Genomic DNA, 17388 nt, shown 5'->3' with positions numbered 1-17388 from the left:
ACCAACGCCCTAAAGTCTTGATAAGGTGATCCGGAACACCACGGGCCGCTGCGGTAGTTGCTGCCCCAATACGGAAGCTGTGGCCAGAGTACGAGCCCGAGTAACCCGCTGCATGTAAGATAGACTGCACTGAGGATGACAACTGCTGCCGTGTAAGCGGACGACCACTGCTAAACCTGAACAGCGGTCCCGGAGTGGCACCACGTTGAGAAAGGTAGTTGCCTAGTGCCACAATGGGACAAACTAAGCCCACGCCACGCCCCAAGTAGATATCACAACCCGCCCGAAAGGGGTCAGTCTTAGAACACTTGATCCGAACCCTAAAACAAGTGGGATTCTCCAGAGAGTCTGCTTGCACGTCATCGACTGTCATGTTAGTGCTCGGATGGAAGGTTGAGTTCACCGTGAATTCCCCAGCTCGTAAAAAACCGAAAAATCCCAAGCAGCACGCCGCCCACAACATCACATGGTCTGCTGTGGATAGGTCCAAGGAGCGCTGGATAACCCTCAAATGGTCTATTGTGATAGGAAGGCGTCTAGGAGTCACTGGACCCTGGACACGCTTAATGCCCCTGAGTAACCGCTGCAAACGAAGACACCCCACCAGGGGATCTGGACAGCCATGGTCAATGTAGAGGGAGCGAACTGCTGAAAGGTAGACCTTGATAGATGAATGGTTTAAATTGTCCGCCAGCACAGTGGCAAAGCGCATCAGAGTCTCCTCATCGGCTAGAGGGAGGATGCCATGCTGAGTTACGCGACCATCCTGACGGCAGAAGTTGATGAAACGGCGCTGGGCAGAGAGGTAAACTCGCCGAGTCGATGGTGCAAGACCTTGAGTAAGGAGAAACTGGCACCTCTGAGTCAGGGCGTCTGAAGAGCAGCGAGGAGGGAGGCAGGAATCTGGGCCGGTGCCTCGTCGGCATGGGGCACTAAAGCTCTGAACCGCTGAAATTGGAAACGGGAGAGAGCATCAGCTACTGGATTATCTTTACCACGAACTGACGAGGCAGTAAACGAAAACGAATGGCGAATGGCCAGCATGGACAAATAGCGCAGCAACAACATGAGACTCTGATCACGCGAAGTGCCCGACTTGAGTACTGCCACCACCGACTCATTATCGCACAAAAACTCGACCCGCCGCGACACCCACTGCGAGCCCCACAGAGAGGCTGCTATAACGATTGGGAAAAGTTCCTTGTACGCAATTGAGGATGATCTCTGCATGGCCGACCACGCGCCACAGAACCATTGAGATTTGAAGATAGCGCCATAGCCCAGTGAGCCGGATGCATCTGAAGAGACCTGGAAGTCTGGGAGAGGGGCCCATGTGGGCATACAAAAGAAACTCAGGCCATCCCAGGTCTGAAACAGCTCCCGCCACCACGTTAAGTCCCGTTGGAATTCCTGGTTCAGCCTGATCGGGTGATCATCCCGGCGGAAGGCGCAGAGCAAATTAATCATGCGACGAAGAAAGGTCCTACCCTGGGGCGCAACCTTACAAGCATGATGGAGGTGACCGATCAAAGATTCTAGCTCCCGACGCCTACAGAAACGCTTCGTAGACCACTCTTCCAACAGTGCAACGATCCTGTCCCGCTTATCCGATGGAAGGCGAGCCTGCAGTTTTTCTGAGTCCAATTCAATCCCAAGGATGGTTAAACAAGTAGCCGGTCCCTCCAACTTGTCAGGATGCAACGGCAGGCCCAATTTCTTACACAGGTGCACACACTTCTGCAGATTATTGTGACAGATGGGAGAGGCTGGTGGGCCCAAGGTCAGAAAATCATCCAGGTAGTGACGCAGGAAGTCAACACCGTAATTGTTAACCAAAATCCACTCGACAAGATCTGCAATGGCTGTAAAAATAAATGGCGCTGACCGCAGACCGAAAGGGAGTACCATATCCACGAAATATTGACCCCGCCACCTCATCCCCAACAAGGGGCGATCCTCCGGGTGAATAGCAACATTCCTGTACGCCGTCGCCACGTCAAACTTAGCCATCAGAGTTCCTCGACCTAGAGTCATAATGCCCTCAATGAACGCATCCACTGAAACATACTGGACTGTAAAAGCAGGCTTAGGAATGCCATCATTAACGCTGTGCCCCTCTGGCGACGATAAATCCAAGATCAACCGCCATTTGCCCGGCTGATTATTCTTGGGTATCACTCCAAAACGACTTATGTGCAGGGGCGCCACTGGTGGAGACGAAAATGGGCCAGCCACCCTGCGAGCTGAGACTTCAGTTTGGAGATAGGAGTCAATTACCGCAGGATGATCCAAGGCAGAGCGCATATTGGCGGAAGCTGACTTCAGAGACCCATAGGAAGCCTCAAAACCAATCCGAAAACCATCCCGTATTCCCGAAATCACAAACGCTACTGCTGACCTATCCGGGTGGTGACGTAACTCTTGCTGGAACTGATCCAAGCGCAACGGCGAGACTTCCTTGACAGAGGCTAACGGAGAGAAAATGCCATCTGCAACAATGGGCTGAACTGGAACAGGAACTGAACGAAACAACTTAGCCCTACACGGCAGTTCAATCTGCTGGCCAGGCAACGGAACATGATTATCTACACTATATACACTGGAATCACGACGAGCTTCTAGCCTGTCAGTACCGTCCTCCTCTTCCTCCAGGAGGGGGGACCGGGAACGATGACCGGTAGCGCGGGGAAAGGGGCAGTTGACCATTGCATGTTCCCCTTCACAGTTTGTGCACACATGGCGGAACCTGCACCTACCAAATGGCCACAGGCACTTTCCCTCATTCCACGAGCGGCAAAAGGGGGTACGCGCACTTGAATCATGGCTGCCCGCTGGGGACTGGGACGACCCTGGAGAGGAAAACCGCAGCTGCTGTGGCGAGGATGACGCTGGGGACCGCAAATGAAAATTGTACAAATCCAGGTTCATCTTGGACCAGTCGCCCAAGCCCGAGGCCGCGGCATCCTTTCTAAATGCGGAGTCATAGTCCAACCATGCCGAGCCCGGAAACTGACGTGCTGTCTGTATGATCAGCAACTTGTATTTTGTTAAATCTGACCAACGACGCGGATGGGTAGCACACAAAACCATCTGGAAAATTGTAAACGCTTCTGTCCCCGTCAAAATATCAGAGATCTCTACTTGCCGACGCTTAGCATTCGACACCAAGAGCTTCGAATTCCCCTCCAAGAAAACCTGTGGCGCCCGTTCCGCTGCCCGCAGATTCGCCGACAGTAGGTCTGCCAGCTCCACAAACTCACCCCCAGCAATCTTGGACACCAGTTTGGCCGGGATCGGGGCATGACCTGGCCCAACAATGAACGCCTTCTCTGCTTTTGGCCACGCAGTCACGTTATCCACGCTCGGCAGAATGGCGCCAAACGACGCACATGCGCCGGTCGCCGCAATGGGAGCCCCGAGGGCCGAGCTTGAGTCGGTTGTGGCTGTCAACGGCGTAAAAGTCGACACAAACGAAGGCAACGTGTACGTACCTGATGATTGAGTCGAAGCACCAGAGGCAACGTGAACATCAGCACTCGTTACAATCGGCGGTGCAGAGGAGCTTGCCGGCGCAACGCTGACGGCGGGCGAGGAGGCGTTCCCTGGAAGCGACGCTAAGATGGCAGGCAGCGAGCTGCCAAGAGCGCGAACCACAGCGTTGGCAATCGCATCCGCTGATAGCGGCGGCCCAGCGCCAGCAGAACCCGATGCAGGCACTAGCGAAGCGGCTGAAGAGGCTGGCAAACCATCCTGAGACAATCCCGCCGACAAGCTGTTGTTAGTCGAACGAGGTGGCGGCGGCATATTGTAAACACGTGGGCGACAAAAAACTAGCTCCGACCAAACCAACTACGACGGCGAGCAGCGAAGAAGGAGAAAAATCACGACCGACGACCACCACAACTTCACTGGAACCGCCAACAGCGACGAAGACCACGGAATTTTACGACAAAACGAGCAGCGACGCACAGGAATTGGACACGCCGAGGTGTGATAAAACCCAATGCCACTGGACGCGAACGACAACTTCTACGAACGTAGGCCAAAGAAAGATGGATGCCCGACAAAAACAGCGAAAATCCCAGTCAGCACACGAAGAACACTTCGAGAATTGCAAACAGGAACAGCAAAAGTCGCCGAAACGAAAGAACAAATGCTGAGAACGCTACTACAAACTAACACAAAACGCCACGCCGATCGAACTACGAACAACAAACGCCAGCACATGGGATAGCTACGCATGTACCGAAGGGAAACACCGCTGGACCAGACTCGACCCAGCACTTCAGCAACCATGTGAACACCACCAGAACGCTACTAACAAACATACGCCAAACGCTTAACGCTACAACGCCTGAAATACTAGAAACACGCTAATGACTCGGCTCTTGCTCCTTGTCGTTAACTATGTTAAATTACATTTAACTGTATTTAACTTCGGGACCATAATTTGGTGTCTTTGATAGAGGAAGTCCCTAATAGCAGGAGTTTTTTCAGTAATTCTGGAACTTGCTGGAACTTCAACTCCTGTCAGTAATAACTGGGCATTTGTAATTGCAACGTGTCCGCAAGGAGCGAGTTGACTGTAAATCAAATAGATGTAACTTCCCAAAGAAGCTTAAAAACATAAGATGCAACAATTTCATCCAAAAAAAAATCACAAGAAATTCTCCTTACCATTTTATCAAAGTGTGGAAGTGTAATTAGCTGCTTTAGAAGGTCAATCAGCCACTGAGCCTTCAGAACAACTGTACTGCGGTGCTTGATAATCACACCAAGGTCATGGTAGAAACTGATCATGGCGGCAAACTCATCTGAATCTTTCAGGAAGCAGTCTTTTTCTGCATAGTATTGGAGTTGTTGCAGACTTCTGTGGTAAATTTGTTTAGCTACCAAAGCTTCAATCACCTTTTCAAACAGGAACCATCTTAAGAACAATTAGAGAAAATAAATTATATTGGTTTTAATAAACTTGGGCACAAGAGAGCATGAAGAACTTAAATCTAATGTGACATGTTATTTATGTGATTCTATTATTTAGTTAATAACAAAATGTGTTTGGCAGGTATTTCCCTTTGTAGTAAGTACCACAAATTTTTCACATTTTTATAAATATATCAAGTTTCCTTTTTAATCATCTAGTTATTTATAAAAGGCCTATGTATATAAAACATTTATCTAGTGAACAAACTTCCTTTCAATATGTAAAAGTCATTTTCTTCTTAAAATTATATGGCTAATAAATCATGAATCAACTTTTGGTTACACAAGCCAAACATGGGTTTATACAAGGATAACCTCTATTACAATGAATAATTTCTTGAGAGCTGAGATTGACCAAAACAGTGAGCTTCTTAGATATATGCCCACAGTCCAAAAATATCTGGGGATTGGCACTGAAGATAGAGTCATCATCCCAGACTGCGAACAGTCCCTCTTCTTTCTTAATCTGTCAAGCGTGAAGTAAAAAAGAGCACGAGTCAAAAAATGGTAAATTTTCCTTGACAATTTTTCCCACTTGCTCTCTTTTTTAGCTCTGCTCTCTTGGGACTAACAAAAGAAGGACTGCTCATGCCTGTCTTTCCTCATCTCCATTGCCCTTCACAATCACACTTCACTCCTTTTCCCCTTCATGAGACAAGACGGATCAAATAAAATTTGATTGACATGTCACGGCTCTCACCAAACCTAAAATTCAAATTAACTCCAGGACAAACAGGTTACCATTTGACTACTCCTCATTCTGTTTGCAACTTGGCCACCCTCCTTAGAGCCTACACTGCCGAAACAAGGCACTAGAATGAAAAATCCTGTCAGCCATGCAGCCTAATTCAAATTTAACAAATTCAGTTGGAATTAAAACAAAATGTGCAATAGAAAAAAAAGAAAGTTTGAAAATTGGGGTCAGCTATCATTTTGGGGATATCACCAGATATACCTAGTCTTGGCTCTATCATGTGACGTGTTTAGCTAGACTACTGGTGCACAAAAAATATTTGATCATTACAAAACAATATTTACCGGACTGGTATTTTCTGCCCCATAAATGGTCCCTGTCTTAGCACCTCCATGATTTTGTTTCGCAGTTTTTGAACTTCGTCGTTGCAATCCTCTTGCTCTTCAAATAACAACATAAGCATAATCAAGTTACACACAACTGATATACATACATATACCAGTACTTAACAAAACACTTAACAGGGTACTAGCTTGTATGTAATTAAATTCACTGAGAAGGGTAAAGAGAAGTCAAAATGAGGGAAAAGCAATGGTGCAAGTTGGGAGGAAATAAAAGTGTCTAATCTGCAAACTCTGACTGGCCTTGCATTAGTTGTCAGGTAGTATAATAATACAATTCAACAGGAATGCCAAAACTGATACCATCGCTTGCATCTAAGCGTGAACACGTGCCGCCGAAACATGATCTAATTGGGTATCAAACATGGCATGTTTGATCGATAAACATTTGAAGTTTAGCAGACCGTAACGCGAACTTTCGCACTCAAAATGCTCACCATAAACACTGACTTAAGGCGAAACTTTACACTAGAAGTGATTCAAGTGAACCTGCAAATGCATATCGACACAAATCAGGATCAATTTTTTTTGCGAGAAGTCTCTATATCCAATCTTTTTGCCATTTCGAAACCGGTATGTGTTAAACTTTCGGCGCAAAAGTTGCTGTTACCGTCTGCCAAACTTCAAACGTTTGATGACCAATCATTTTTTTTTTATTGCTATTATACACATAATACAATTACATTCATTTGTTATTACAGAATATTATAATTTACAATTATCCATATCACACTAGTTACACTAAATTACAATAAATCACAATTACAATAAATTAGATACATTATTAAGTTTAGAAAAAAGATCGAAAAACAAAATAAAGGGAAAAGGAGCAGCTTAAACAATTATAGGTATTTAATAAAATAATAAGGTATAATACTTAAATCTATCTTCTCTATTTTATACTTTGTGTTTAATTTATTAACATAATCGGGAGAGTAATAATTGGTCTGTTGTGCAGTTTGTTGGTATAAATGTAGTAACGCATATATAGCAAGGTATACGTGCAGGGCTCAAAATAATTTTTGGATACTGACGGGTCATGTTGACCGGCCAAATCAATTTTTGCTCGGTCATGTCTCGTTTTGGACCGGTCAAAATATTGAGTATTTACTTTGAAGCAATAGCCTATTCTGCCAAAAATTTCGCAGCATAAGCTAAAACACTCGTTGTTAAAGAGCATAAGGCTTAAGCTTAAATGTCTTGATCACTAAAAGTGTCATTTTATTTTGTTCACTTTTTGAATTTCCATTTCTTCTGCGTTCTACTCTACATAAAACAAAATGCTTAGTAGCCGTAATAGTATGTTACTCTGCATAGTTTTACATTAGTTAACAACTTACGGGTGGAGGGATCTTGGTTGTATAAGCACGTTACTTGTCTATACTACCGAACACTAAATAGTAATAGGACATATGCCCATGCTACAAGTGAGATAACTTTGTCTTTGCTCGGCATGTACTGTAGGAAGAAAAGAAATGCCAACGGCTTCATGTCAACTGTGGTCAGTAAAAAGGAAATACGTCTTCGACTTTTAGATATCTTTCCTGTATGATGCGATACTAAATTTCAAGCTAGGGGATTGACAAAATAACTGCCGAGAAAAGATTTCACATTTGTCCACAACGCTTAGCAACCAGGCATTTCAGTAAGGGTGTGCTGGAAGTTTAACATGTCTTTTGTTGCTTGGATTTGAGTCACTGCAAAGTTACGGACACGTTGTTCATCGAGCTTCCTATAAGATGCCCTCTTTTAAAAATTCTCTTTCTTCAAGACTGCCAAGAGATTAGCAAGAAAGCCTACGTCACTTCACATTTCAAAAATCATGGACCTCTCCAAGTTTTCAACATCGCCTACAGCAGAGAAGCCCGTTCTATGTGGTGCCTGATTGAGCTGCTAAAATATACTTACGGCAAAGTACTTTTAATCATAGATATCCGCGGCAGTAGCCTTACACAAGAAGACTTCGATAGAATTGGTGAGAAACACTTGAATGCCATGGCTAGAATAAAAGATATCGAGAGTTATTGTTTTAATCTGTAGACGCCGGACGCGGAGACCATTTTTTTATTTTGTACAGTACAAGCAAACGTTTACCGGAACTCTCTTTGACAATTAAGTAGCACCACGTCTTAGGTGGTCAACTTGTCAGCACACATGGGGACATGTTCAGTTGCGAAATAGGCACAATTTAAAGAAACATTGCTGACTTAACATTCAAAGCGTTTAATGATTTTATTATTTTCTCATGATCTTGCTGGTGAAAAACACACTACGAACTCGTACTTTCTAAAGGTGCATATAGTTTTTTAAAACTACTAACGAGTGCTATTTTTCTCGGCCCGCCTGACAATTGAAACTGTTATTGTGTACGCTTGTTAATAGCAGGCGTTGATTGATGCCATGTTCACTGTTGTCTGTTTAGCGTATTTACAGAGGTGGATGTTTCCTGTTTTATTTAAGCAAACCGCTAACAAATCCGCAGAGCGTGACCATCTCATCTGTATTCTACAAATTTGTGACTGCAAGCTGCTATGATATTTTATGATTTTACTGTAAAATTTCAAGAAATACTGCGAATACATTTTTTTTTTTGTGTTATTTATTTGAAAGCCGTGTACGTGACCGGTCAAAATGACCGCAAACCCAAAAAAATTCGCGCGGGAAGTTTTCTTCTTCGTTTTACAATGCTTTCTTCATCCGTCAGCTCGTGAAAACAGACCGCCATTTTGTTTTCAAAACATGTGCTTTCATTTGCATAAATTAGTTTTCCAAATATGGAAAGTAGTGCCCAGTTTTTCCCAAAACAAAAGAGATCGTTTCCAGGCATTTTGTTTGGACGGTTTACCGGCCACTGGGGTTACACGGACTTTTACTTTTGGCCGGTTTACCGGCCAGTGGTGGTGAAAGGGTTAAGCATAATATTCCAAAAATAATATACATGTAAAATTAGTAGAACATCTTTAGCTATGGATCTTCACCTGATTGTTATCTGTTTGTTGTGTCAGCAACGCTGGGCAGTGAATTAATGTTTTTATCTAATAATGCTGACCTTGTGTTATGGCTACAGCTAGTCTACTACAAAACTTACCTGCTTGCTGCGGTGATCTTGTGTTATCGATGCTGTACAAAGGTCGGATCACGTGTTTGTCGTATTCCTTACCAGAGATTTTCTTCTGTATCTGCAAGTTCATCCTTGCAACATCTTCAAATGGTTTGTCAGCATGTGTACCTACAATGAATACTGGAGGCAGCAGATATAGCAGCTTCCCTTGTGCTCCATCAGCTGTTTCTTCTTTCACCTGTGTGACACTGTGAACTGTAGCAAGCCATGACAGCAAATTCTCCATATTGCTTTCATTGTTTGGGTTTTCCAAATGAATGTCACAAGTTCCTTGTCTAACACAGGGCTGGGCTGAGGCATGTAATGGCTTGCTGAGGTTGTGCACCAAAATGTAGAGTGCTCGTGACGATAAGAAAAGAGGGTGAGAGGCATAGTACAGGTGTTGTCCAGCAAAATCCCACATGTCCATACTTACAACAGATTCTTCTTTGGTGATGTCACTATCAACATGTTCACCTCTAGCATACTTTAACCACTGATGAACATGTTTTGTGACGTCATCTGGAGGTGAAGTAGCATTGATCATTACATCAGGCTCATCTGGTGTGTTTTCACTTCTGCTATCAGGGTTATGTTCACCATTGTCCTGCTTTGATACTTCTAATGGTACAGAAATGTCTGTCTCATCAGGGTGATCCACAGTCTCCTCAATCTAACATAAAACAGATAAAAGTTAGTGACACAAATAATCATTAACACGCAAGCCAGGTATTTCAAAAAAGACCCAGACAGTTCTAGACACCATACGAATACCGTCATACAGATGACAATATACATTTTGTACATTGTTCCTTCATTATAAAAATGTTATGTATACAGTCAACTCTCTCAAAAATAGACGCTGCTATCGTAATATAATGAGTAACTTATGTCACGGATGTCAATGAGTTCCAATTGAGATTAAGAGATTGTGAAAAATATACTAAATTTGAAAAATTGGTGCTATAATAATGGGGAAAGGAAAATAAAGTAAGAAATTAATATATACACAGCATTTTTACGAAAGTGCATAACCATGTATTGAATCAATCAACTAAGCTAACAGAAGCAAGGTTGATCCAGGAAATTAGTTCATCTTGAGTTTTCGCAAATAAAACTACAAATTTAATTTCTTTCACAAAATGTTCTGTAATTCAGCATCTGAAGCACTCGATGCGAAACGATGTAAATACCACGAATCTTGTAAGCTGAGCCGTAGAATAGCACCGACAAAATCGCGCAAGCAAGTTTCAGAAGCCTGAATTTCAGACGTCTCTTTCTGGTCGCTACTGAAATTCAGACAAGAGTTTCCGTAAATAAAACCGGTTCTTAAATTTGAGTTGTAAAAATTCTGTAGATGGCAAACGAAACATTCCACGTGAAAAACATCGAATCCGTGAAGCCTTCCGTAAATAAATGGCAAAACAGACTTGTGTCGCGCCATCGCGTCTAGCTTGAAATGAGCGTGTTTTATTTTTTGTGAATTTGGCATAAAATTCTTAAAACTTAAATTCTTCCTGAATGAAACTTGTCTTCATTTATAACACAGATAATGGCGTTCATTATTATTACAGCTTTAGAGAAGTTATACAAATATTGCTTAGTTATAAAAGTTGGCAAAATTTGCATATGTCAAAAGTAGTTTGAAACCTTCCGAATAAACTCCAGCGTAAATAAATGTAACACAACGCCGCACGCAAGTATCCGATTTAGATTCTTTCATACACACGTACATGTAACTGCGTTTTTCAAAAGAAAACTAAATGACAGAGTGAACTTTATTGCGGTTTTCAGTGAAATGCGAACTCTGAAATTCAATCCTCGACCAACGGTTTACGCTTTTGGTGCCGTCAATCATCTAAGCGGACCTCTCGGGAAACAGAAGTTCACTTAAACCGGGTCAAAAGGTCACGACTGTCAGTTGTGATTGGTAGATTTCGATCCATTATGTTTGTTTCTGTTTGTCATGATTCGTTGGCAGTCGCCATAATTATGATTGACGGCAGCGAAAAACGCAATCGCTAGTTGGATTTTGAATTTCAGAGTTCGCATTTCACTGAAAACCGCAATAAGGTTTAATATTTGTATCCTAAATCATAACACAAACAATCGTATGCGTGACATTGCACATGTGCTTCATGTTTGTCCTCAGATCGCCTGAACGCAGGTTGTTGATTTGGCGGGACCGTGCTAACTCCAACTCGGTTACTTCTGGTTCGATTTGCCCTCAATATTCATTCACTGTCGATTTCGAACTTTTTGGGACGGTTCGAAATATTAAAGGACCAAGCGCGCGTTGTTACAGCAGGGATGTGTAGCCGGCACGCTGGCTTCGACCATAGTACAACACTCGAGAGTGCGGCTCGCTTGAGCAATTTTATTCTCGAGGAATCATTCAAGCGACAAGCTCATTATTTTTCTCGACTCGAGACTCGATCCTCGAGACTCGAGACTCGAAACTCGAAATTTTCGAGTTTCGAGGATCGAGGCTCGAGGGACTGTCAATTTACATTTGAGCGGTACTGTACACCGGCTTTCAGAGTTACGTGCATAGCTATTTTTCTACATCCATCTTTTGACATGCTGTTTGAAATGAGCCAATGAAAACCGATGCATACCGGTGCTGGTTTCATGCAAATGAGCCCACAAGTTCAGAAGGTCGTGCTAGTGGGCTATAATTGGCGGAATTCGATTCGTGTTGTTTGTTTAGCACATCAAAAGATGGATGTCAGTAGAAAACCGCTACTCACATAACACTGAAAGCGGGTACAAAGCCAAATTAGCAAATTTCCGATGTTATTCAAGAATTTAATTGTAGCTCAATAGACCAATTCGGCTAACGTGTTTACATCGTTGTTGCCACCCAATTCAGATCATGTGATGATTCCTTTGGGAGGTTACAATTGTTCTGTTCGTTCATACTCCCATGCGCTCAGTTACGTGTGACAAATTGCACAATTGTAACCTCCCAAAGGAATCATCACATGGTCTGAATTGGGTGGCAACAACGATGTAAACACGTTAGCCGAATTTGTCTATCTGAACATTTATTTAGTAATAAGTTACTGTCAGACCTGATCCTTTTTGGAATCATTGTCAAAATCCATTGTTCCAGTCTGACACAGTTTTTCAGTCACCATCTTTGCTATATCTTTGGAACATTCTAGCAATCCTTCTTTGTTCTCATGGGTGGAATGCCAGTTCTCAACTCGATTAAATTCAATCTCACATTGTGAAGGGTTTACTTCAATTCCTTCGGTACTCTGTTCTTTAGGATCAAATGGCAGGCCTAAGAGACTCTTCTTTAGACTGGTTTTACCAGCACGATCTGGGCCAATAAAAAGTATTCGACGACGGTAGACATTCACATATCCATCTCTTAATGCCTTTTCATAGGCCTGTTGTGCTCTTGGTCCCTCTGCGCTTTGACTACTTACGTGCTCTAAAAATAAAAGGAAATATAAATAAGAATGGTTTTGTAAAAAATTATTTAATAACAATAACTAGGTTTCAACAATATAAAGCTGTAAGTAATTGACATTGCATGTTTGTATATGTTGTGGTTTTAATTTACCTTTGGTTTAAAATTTTTCAAATCAGTTTCATTTTTTTTCATTGTCTCATATATATTCATTATCATAATCTGAAACAAAAGGAAATAAAAATCAATCTGGTTTGAAAAATTCTAAACCAAAGATAAATCTGTGAGGAAAATCTATTACGAATGCCGAGGAACGTTTGAAAAGCAGTTGCGAACAAATGCAGGACTAAACTGTCGCAATCGACAGTGAAACTGAAAGAAGAGGTCAAATGACTCAAATCTTGCTGTTCTTATACCTCCGGTACGTATATAATTTTCACACAGCAATTAAAAATAAAACTGCAAAAAAAAAAGAAATTTAACTTGACTCAAACTTGACTCGTGACTCGAAGTTGACTCAGGCTCGAACTTGACTCGTGCTACGATCAAACTCAAATGTTTACTGGGAAATCTGAAAAAATAATCTTTCTCCATGACAGAATAAACATGATAATAAGACAGGTTGCATAAATCATGCTCTTAGGCTCTCAAAGAAAGAAATAATCTTGTTGACCAATGATGTGATATTACTTAAAGCTAATACCAATGCTGTCTACCCAGAATCCCATTAATTTGATCTCATCACTCATGGTTTAAACTTTTCAACTTTCTTCAATAAGGTGTATGTGGTATTTAAATTTATCAATTCCAACTAAACCAGACACCTTCAGGCCATAACTTCAACACCTGTCCATAATAAAAGGGTGTCCATAATAATTTGTCTATTAATTTAAACACTTTGTCCATGGCAGGTGATAAGACAATACAGGATAAAAAACCCTACAAGACATATCACCCAAACCCAGTCCATATTATATGTAACTGTAAAACTAATTCACCAACACTATCAATTACTTATAAGAAACTTCTAAAAAAAGAAAACAATAAGAAAAGAAAATTAATATTAAATTGAATACTGAGAAGTTAACTGTAGTTGTATAATTTACAACAAACATGTTTATCACTGGCACAATAGTACTGTTAACAGTATTAACTGTGTAAAGGTTACCCTTGCAGTTGATGTGCTGTACCCCAATTTGAAAGCTCAATAAATTTTGGTCATTTAAGATAAGACAATAATTAAGTTTGAAGTTTCTTTGCTAATAACTATTTTAACATTTCAAAATGAACTTATACATTCTATTTATCTTGAAATAAGGAGCAAGAATTAAATTTAGGTTCAATAATTTGCAGTTTTGCCCTCAATCTTTTCCTATACAACACATTTTATTCAAGACTGCAAAAAGAGCTACCTGAAATTCAACTTAATATGAAAGCACAATAAATCTTATTTTGGTCATTTAAGATAAGACAACAATTACGTTTGAAGTTTCATTTCTTTTCCTTCAATTACAAATAATTATTTCAACACTTTACGTTTGAGTTAAATTTTCTACATGTACATGTATATCTTGAAATAAGGTGCAAGAATTGAATTTAGGTTCATGCAGTTTTATATGAAAGAGAAAAGGCTTATTCACTCTTGAATTTTTAACTAGACTTAGCTTTTAGGCTTTCTAGTGCATGTATGCTGAAAAAAGGATTGCTATCAAAAAATATAAGATATGAAATTCACTTGTCAGGCATGCAATTGCAAAGTTTCACATAAGGATTGAAGTTTTTATTTCCTTGAAATTTGTGAAAATGTTTTCCAACTAAACATTTATGAGGATGCCTAACACAGGTAAATTAAACTTTGTAAAATAATTGTCTAAATAAACTCCATTCATTTATTCTTCTCACGCTATAAGACAAGCTAATGGTCAGGAGTATGCAGTATACCACTGGCAAGTTAACACTTCATGTACAAATTTGTTCGAGTGCACAATTCAATATAACATGAATACAAATAATGAACATTTAATTTCTTATCTTTACCTGCTACATTTCTGAAATACTTCGTCCTATTCTGTATCTTCACAACCCTTCTCGTTTCTTCAACTGTTAAAGGATTATTATCCACATGCAGCCATTGCAGCTTCTCCAGTTCAACAATATCATCAGGCAGATATGTCAGCTGGTTACCAGTCAAGAACAGCCACCTGAGTTTCTTCAGATTTTTTATGTTTCTTGGTAAAACTGACAGCTTGTTATTATCCACATGCAGCTCAGTCAGGTTAATCAGTTGACCAATAGTTTCAGGTAGTTCACTCAGCTGGTTGTTGTTTAACCACAGCTCGGTCAGGTTAATCAGTTGACCAATAGTTTCAGGTAGTTCACTCAGCCGGTTGTTGTCTAACCACAGCTCGGTGAGGTTAATCAGTTGACCAATAGTTTCAGGTAGTTCACTCAGCTGGTTTTTGTTTAACCACAGCTCGGTCAGGTTAATCAGTTGACCAATAGTTTCAGGTAGTTTACTGAGCTGGTTGTTGTCTAACCACAGCTGGGTCAGGTTAATCAGTTGACCAATAGTTTCAGGTAGTTCACTCAGCTGGTTGTTGTCTAACCACAGCTTGGTCAGGTTAATCAGTTGACCAATAGTTTCAGGTAGTTCACTCAGCTGGTTGTTGTGTAACCACAGCACTTTGAGATTTTTCAGCTTGTTAATACTTGTTGGTAATGCTGAAAGTTTATTATCAGACAAGTAAAGTTCCTGTACATGAGTCAGCTCAGTAACAGCTTCAGGAACTTTGTACAACCTTCTTTCCCTCAGATTTAAAACACTTTGTCCAAACTGATTTTCAAAAATTAACTTCGAGAGTTCCTCTGCTGAAAATTCCATCTTTAAGATGCAGTGTACAATTCACTGGTTGGGTATCTGAAACCAAAAACCATTCAGCCTTAGCTAGATAAAAACCTAAATCAAAAATAGTTCACAACCCGCTCCAAGCTTATAGCTTCTACCTTCAAAGAAGTCTTCAGTGAGAATCGCAGAAACCTGGGCAAATATTACTGTATTAGGGCAAACAACATGAAAGAAAGAAAGTTGTATTAATATTCATCTATTCCGTAACAAGCTTTTAAATACGACAACTAAAGATTTAGAAGACATTTTCAATGCAAACGCTGCTAACTCATGCTGACTGATCGTCAGCCATATTTCTACACGGATCGATCGGTCAGCTCACAATCTCTGCAAGCTTCAAATTAAACAAGCTCACTTAGCTACTTATATAATTAAATTCTGATCGAGTCTTTCGCTTGTGTTTTATCAGTGTTCTCTCTTTAGTCTATAAATAAGGTGATAGAGTTCTGTTCCAGGCTAGGAAGCCGTATAAGCTACATGTTAGCTTCATGTAAACAGCTTTGATCTCACTAAGCGTCAAGTTTTTTAAAACGCGATGTGAGTATCATTCGCATCAATTAACGTCTGTACATCAAAAATTTCTCACCTCAAACACTTCCAGAAAACAGGGAAAAGGACGCAAGTAAACTGTAGTCTGTACGCTGCGAAGAACGATACTTTCGCTTTCTCTCTGAACATACGGTAACTCCCTTTCTCATATTACAACAGCAGGACAACAGCAGGGGTAGGGAAGGGCAGTGGTATGGACAAAAGTCCCGGGACAAAAGTCGGACCCGATCAAGATCGATCAACTCGGTAAACAGCTTTTTGTTTATTTCCTCTTTGCTGAATAGCTGCTATTCTTATTCAAATCATTTCGCCGACTTGATCCGGGCCGACTTTTGTCCCTGCGTTGTGGACGGCGTTGCGGGCAGGGTGGGGAGGGGGTTAACGTGTCTGAGGAAAAGCCTTTCGTGTCATTCAGTAAGACGTTGCTGATGGGAAAGCCTGGTTATGATTTTAGTAGGTAAAATCTGATTGGCTTAGCGGCGGAAAGGAATGTTGGCCTCGGTTAAGCAGGCTTTCGTGGGGAGGAGTGAAACACGATCGCCTCAAAGAACGACTGCGTGGGAGGCAAAAGTTAGAGAACTCCAATCCTCGGAGACCCAGGGGAAGTTAGTGGGGGCGACGGGCAGCTTATCGGGACGACGGGATTTTCGGGCGACAGTTTAGACAGTTTACAACAAGAGCGTAAACTTTCGCCCGAAAATCCCGTCGTCCCGATAAGCCCCCCCCCTGGGTCTCCGAGGATGGAGAACTCCAAGTCAGCTTTTTATGTTTCCTGGAGTGGAAACGACAGCTGAAAACCCTTCATTTGCGAATTGCGTCAGGCACCTATCCGCTCAAAAGAAATTCCCTGTTCCTTTTTTTAGCACATTATAAAACATGGCAGTTCGTTCCTAATCCACGATATTTTACTGAAAGGGAGCAACACAAAACGATTTATTTCCAACTGTACTTCCGGTTTGCTGGATTTTCATCCGGGTGGGGGTTACTCCCTCAAACTACCTATACGGGTATGTGTCCCCCAACGGGGTCGTGATTTTGGGCTTCTGATCTGGAACGGGGTATCCATATTCTAGAGACGTTTCTTAGAATGGGGTATGATGTTTCAAACGCACGAAAGTTTCAAATTATCAGCAGCCAAAACGGGGTGTTAAAAGATTGACCTGTTACCAGAACGAGGTATTATTTTGAATGTTAATTCTTTCTAACACGGAGTGCTACTTTTGAGAACCGGGCGGCACATACCCACCCCAAACATACCTGACAACCCCCAGTGATTTTCATTAACCATGTTCTGGGTTAAGACAATTTGTTGTTGAGTATTTAACTTCTCCGCAC

The 17388-nt window shown here is 41.6% G+C and overlaps 1 protein-coding gene across 1 annotated transcript in view; it reads right to left on the bottom strand.

Annotated features, from left to right (window-relative positions):
* Positions 1–16173, bottom strand: part of LOC144664970 (uncharacterized) — a 133426-nt gene extending 117253 nt beyond the window's left edge. Inside the window, exons 1-2 of the mRNA XM_078526164.1 lie at positions 16091–16173; positions 14637–15516 (exon numbers count right to left, since the gene is read on the bottom strand). Of these exons, the coding sequence (XP_078382290.1) occupies positions 14637–15480 (844 nt within the window). The 5' untranslated portion in view covers positions 15481–15516; positions 16091–16173. The remainder of the gene's footprint in view (positions 1–14636; positions 15517–16090) is intronic.
* Positions 16174–17388: the final 1215 nt, after the last annotated feature.

The sequence above is a fragment of the Oculina patagonica genome, chromosome 9 (assembly GCF_052425735.1).
Source record: "Oculina patagonica isolate OP01 chromosome 9, crgOcupat, whole genome shotgun sequence".
Classification (NCBI taxonomy): domain Eukaryota; kingdom Metazoa; phylum Cnidaria; class Anthozoa; order Scleractinia; family Oculinidae; genus Oculina; species Oculina patagonica.
This window is presented reverse-complemented; position numbering and strand designations above follow the sequence as displayed.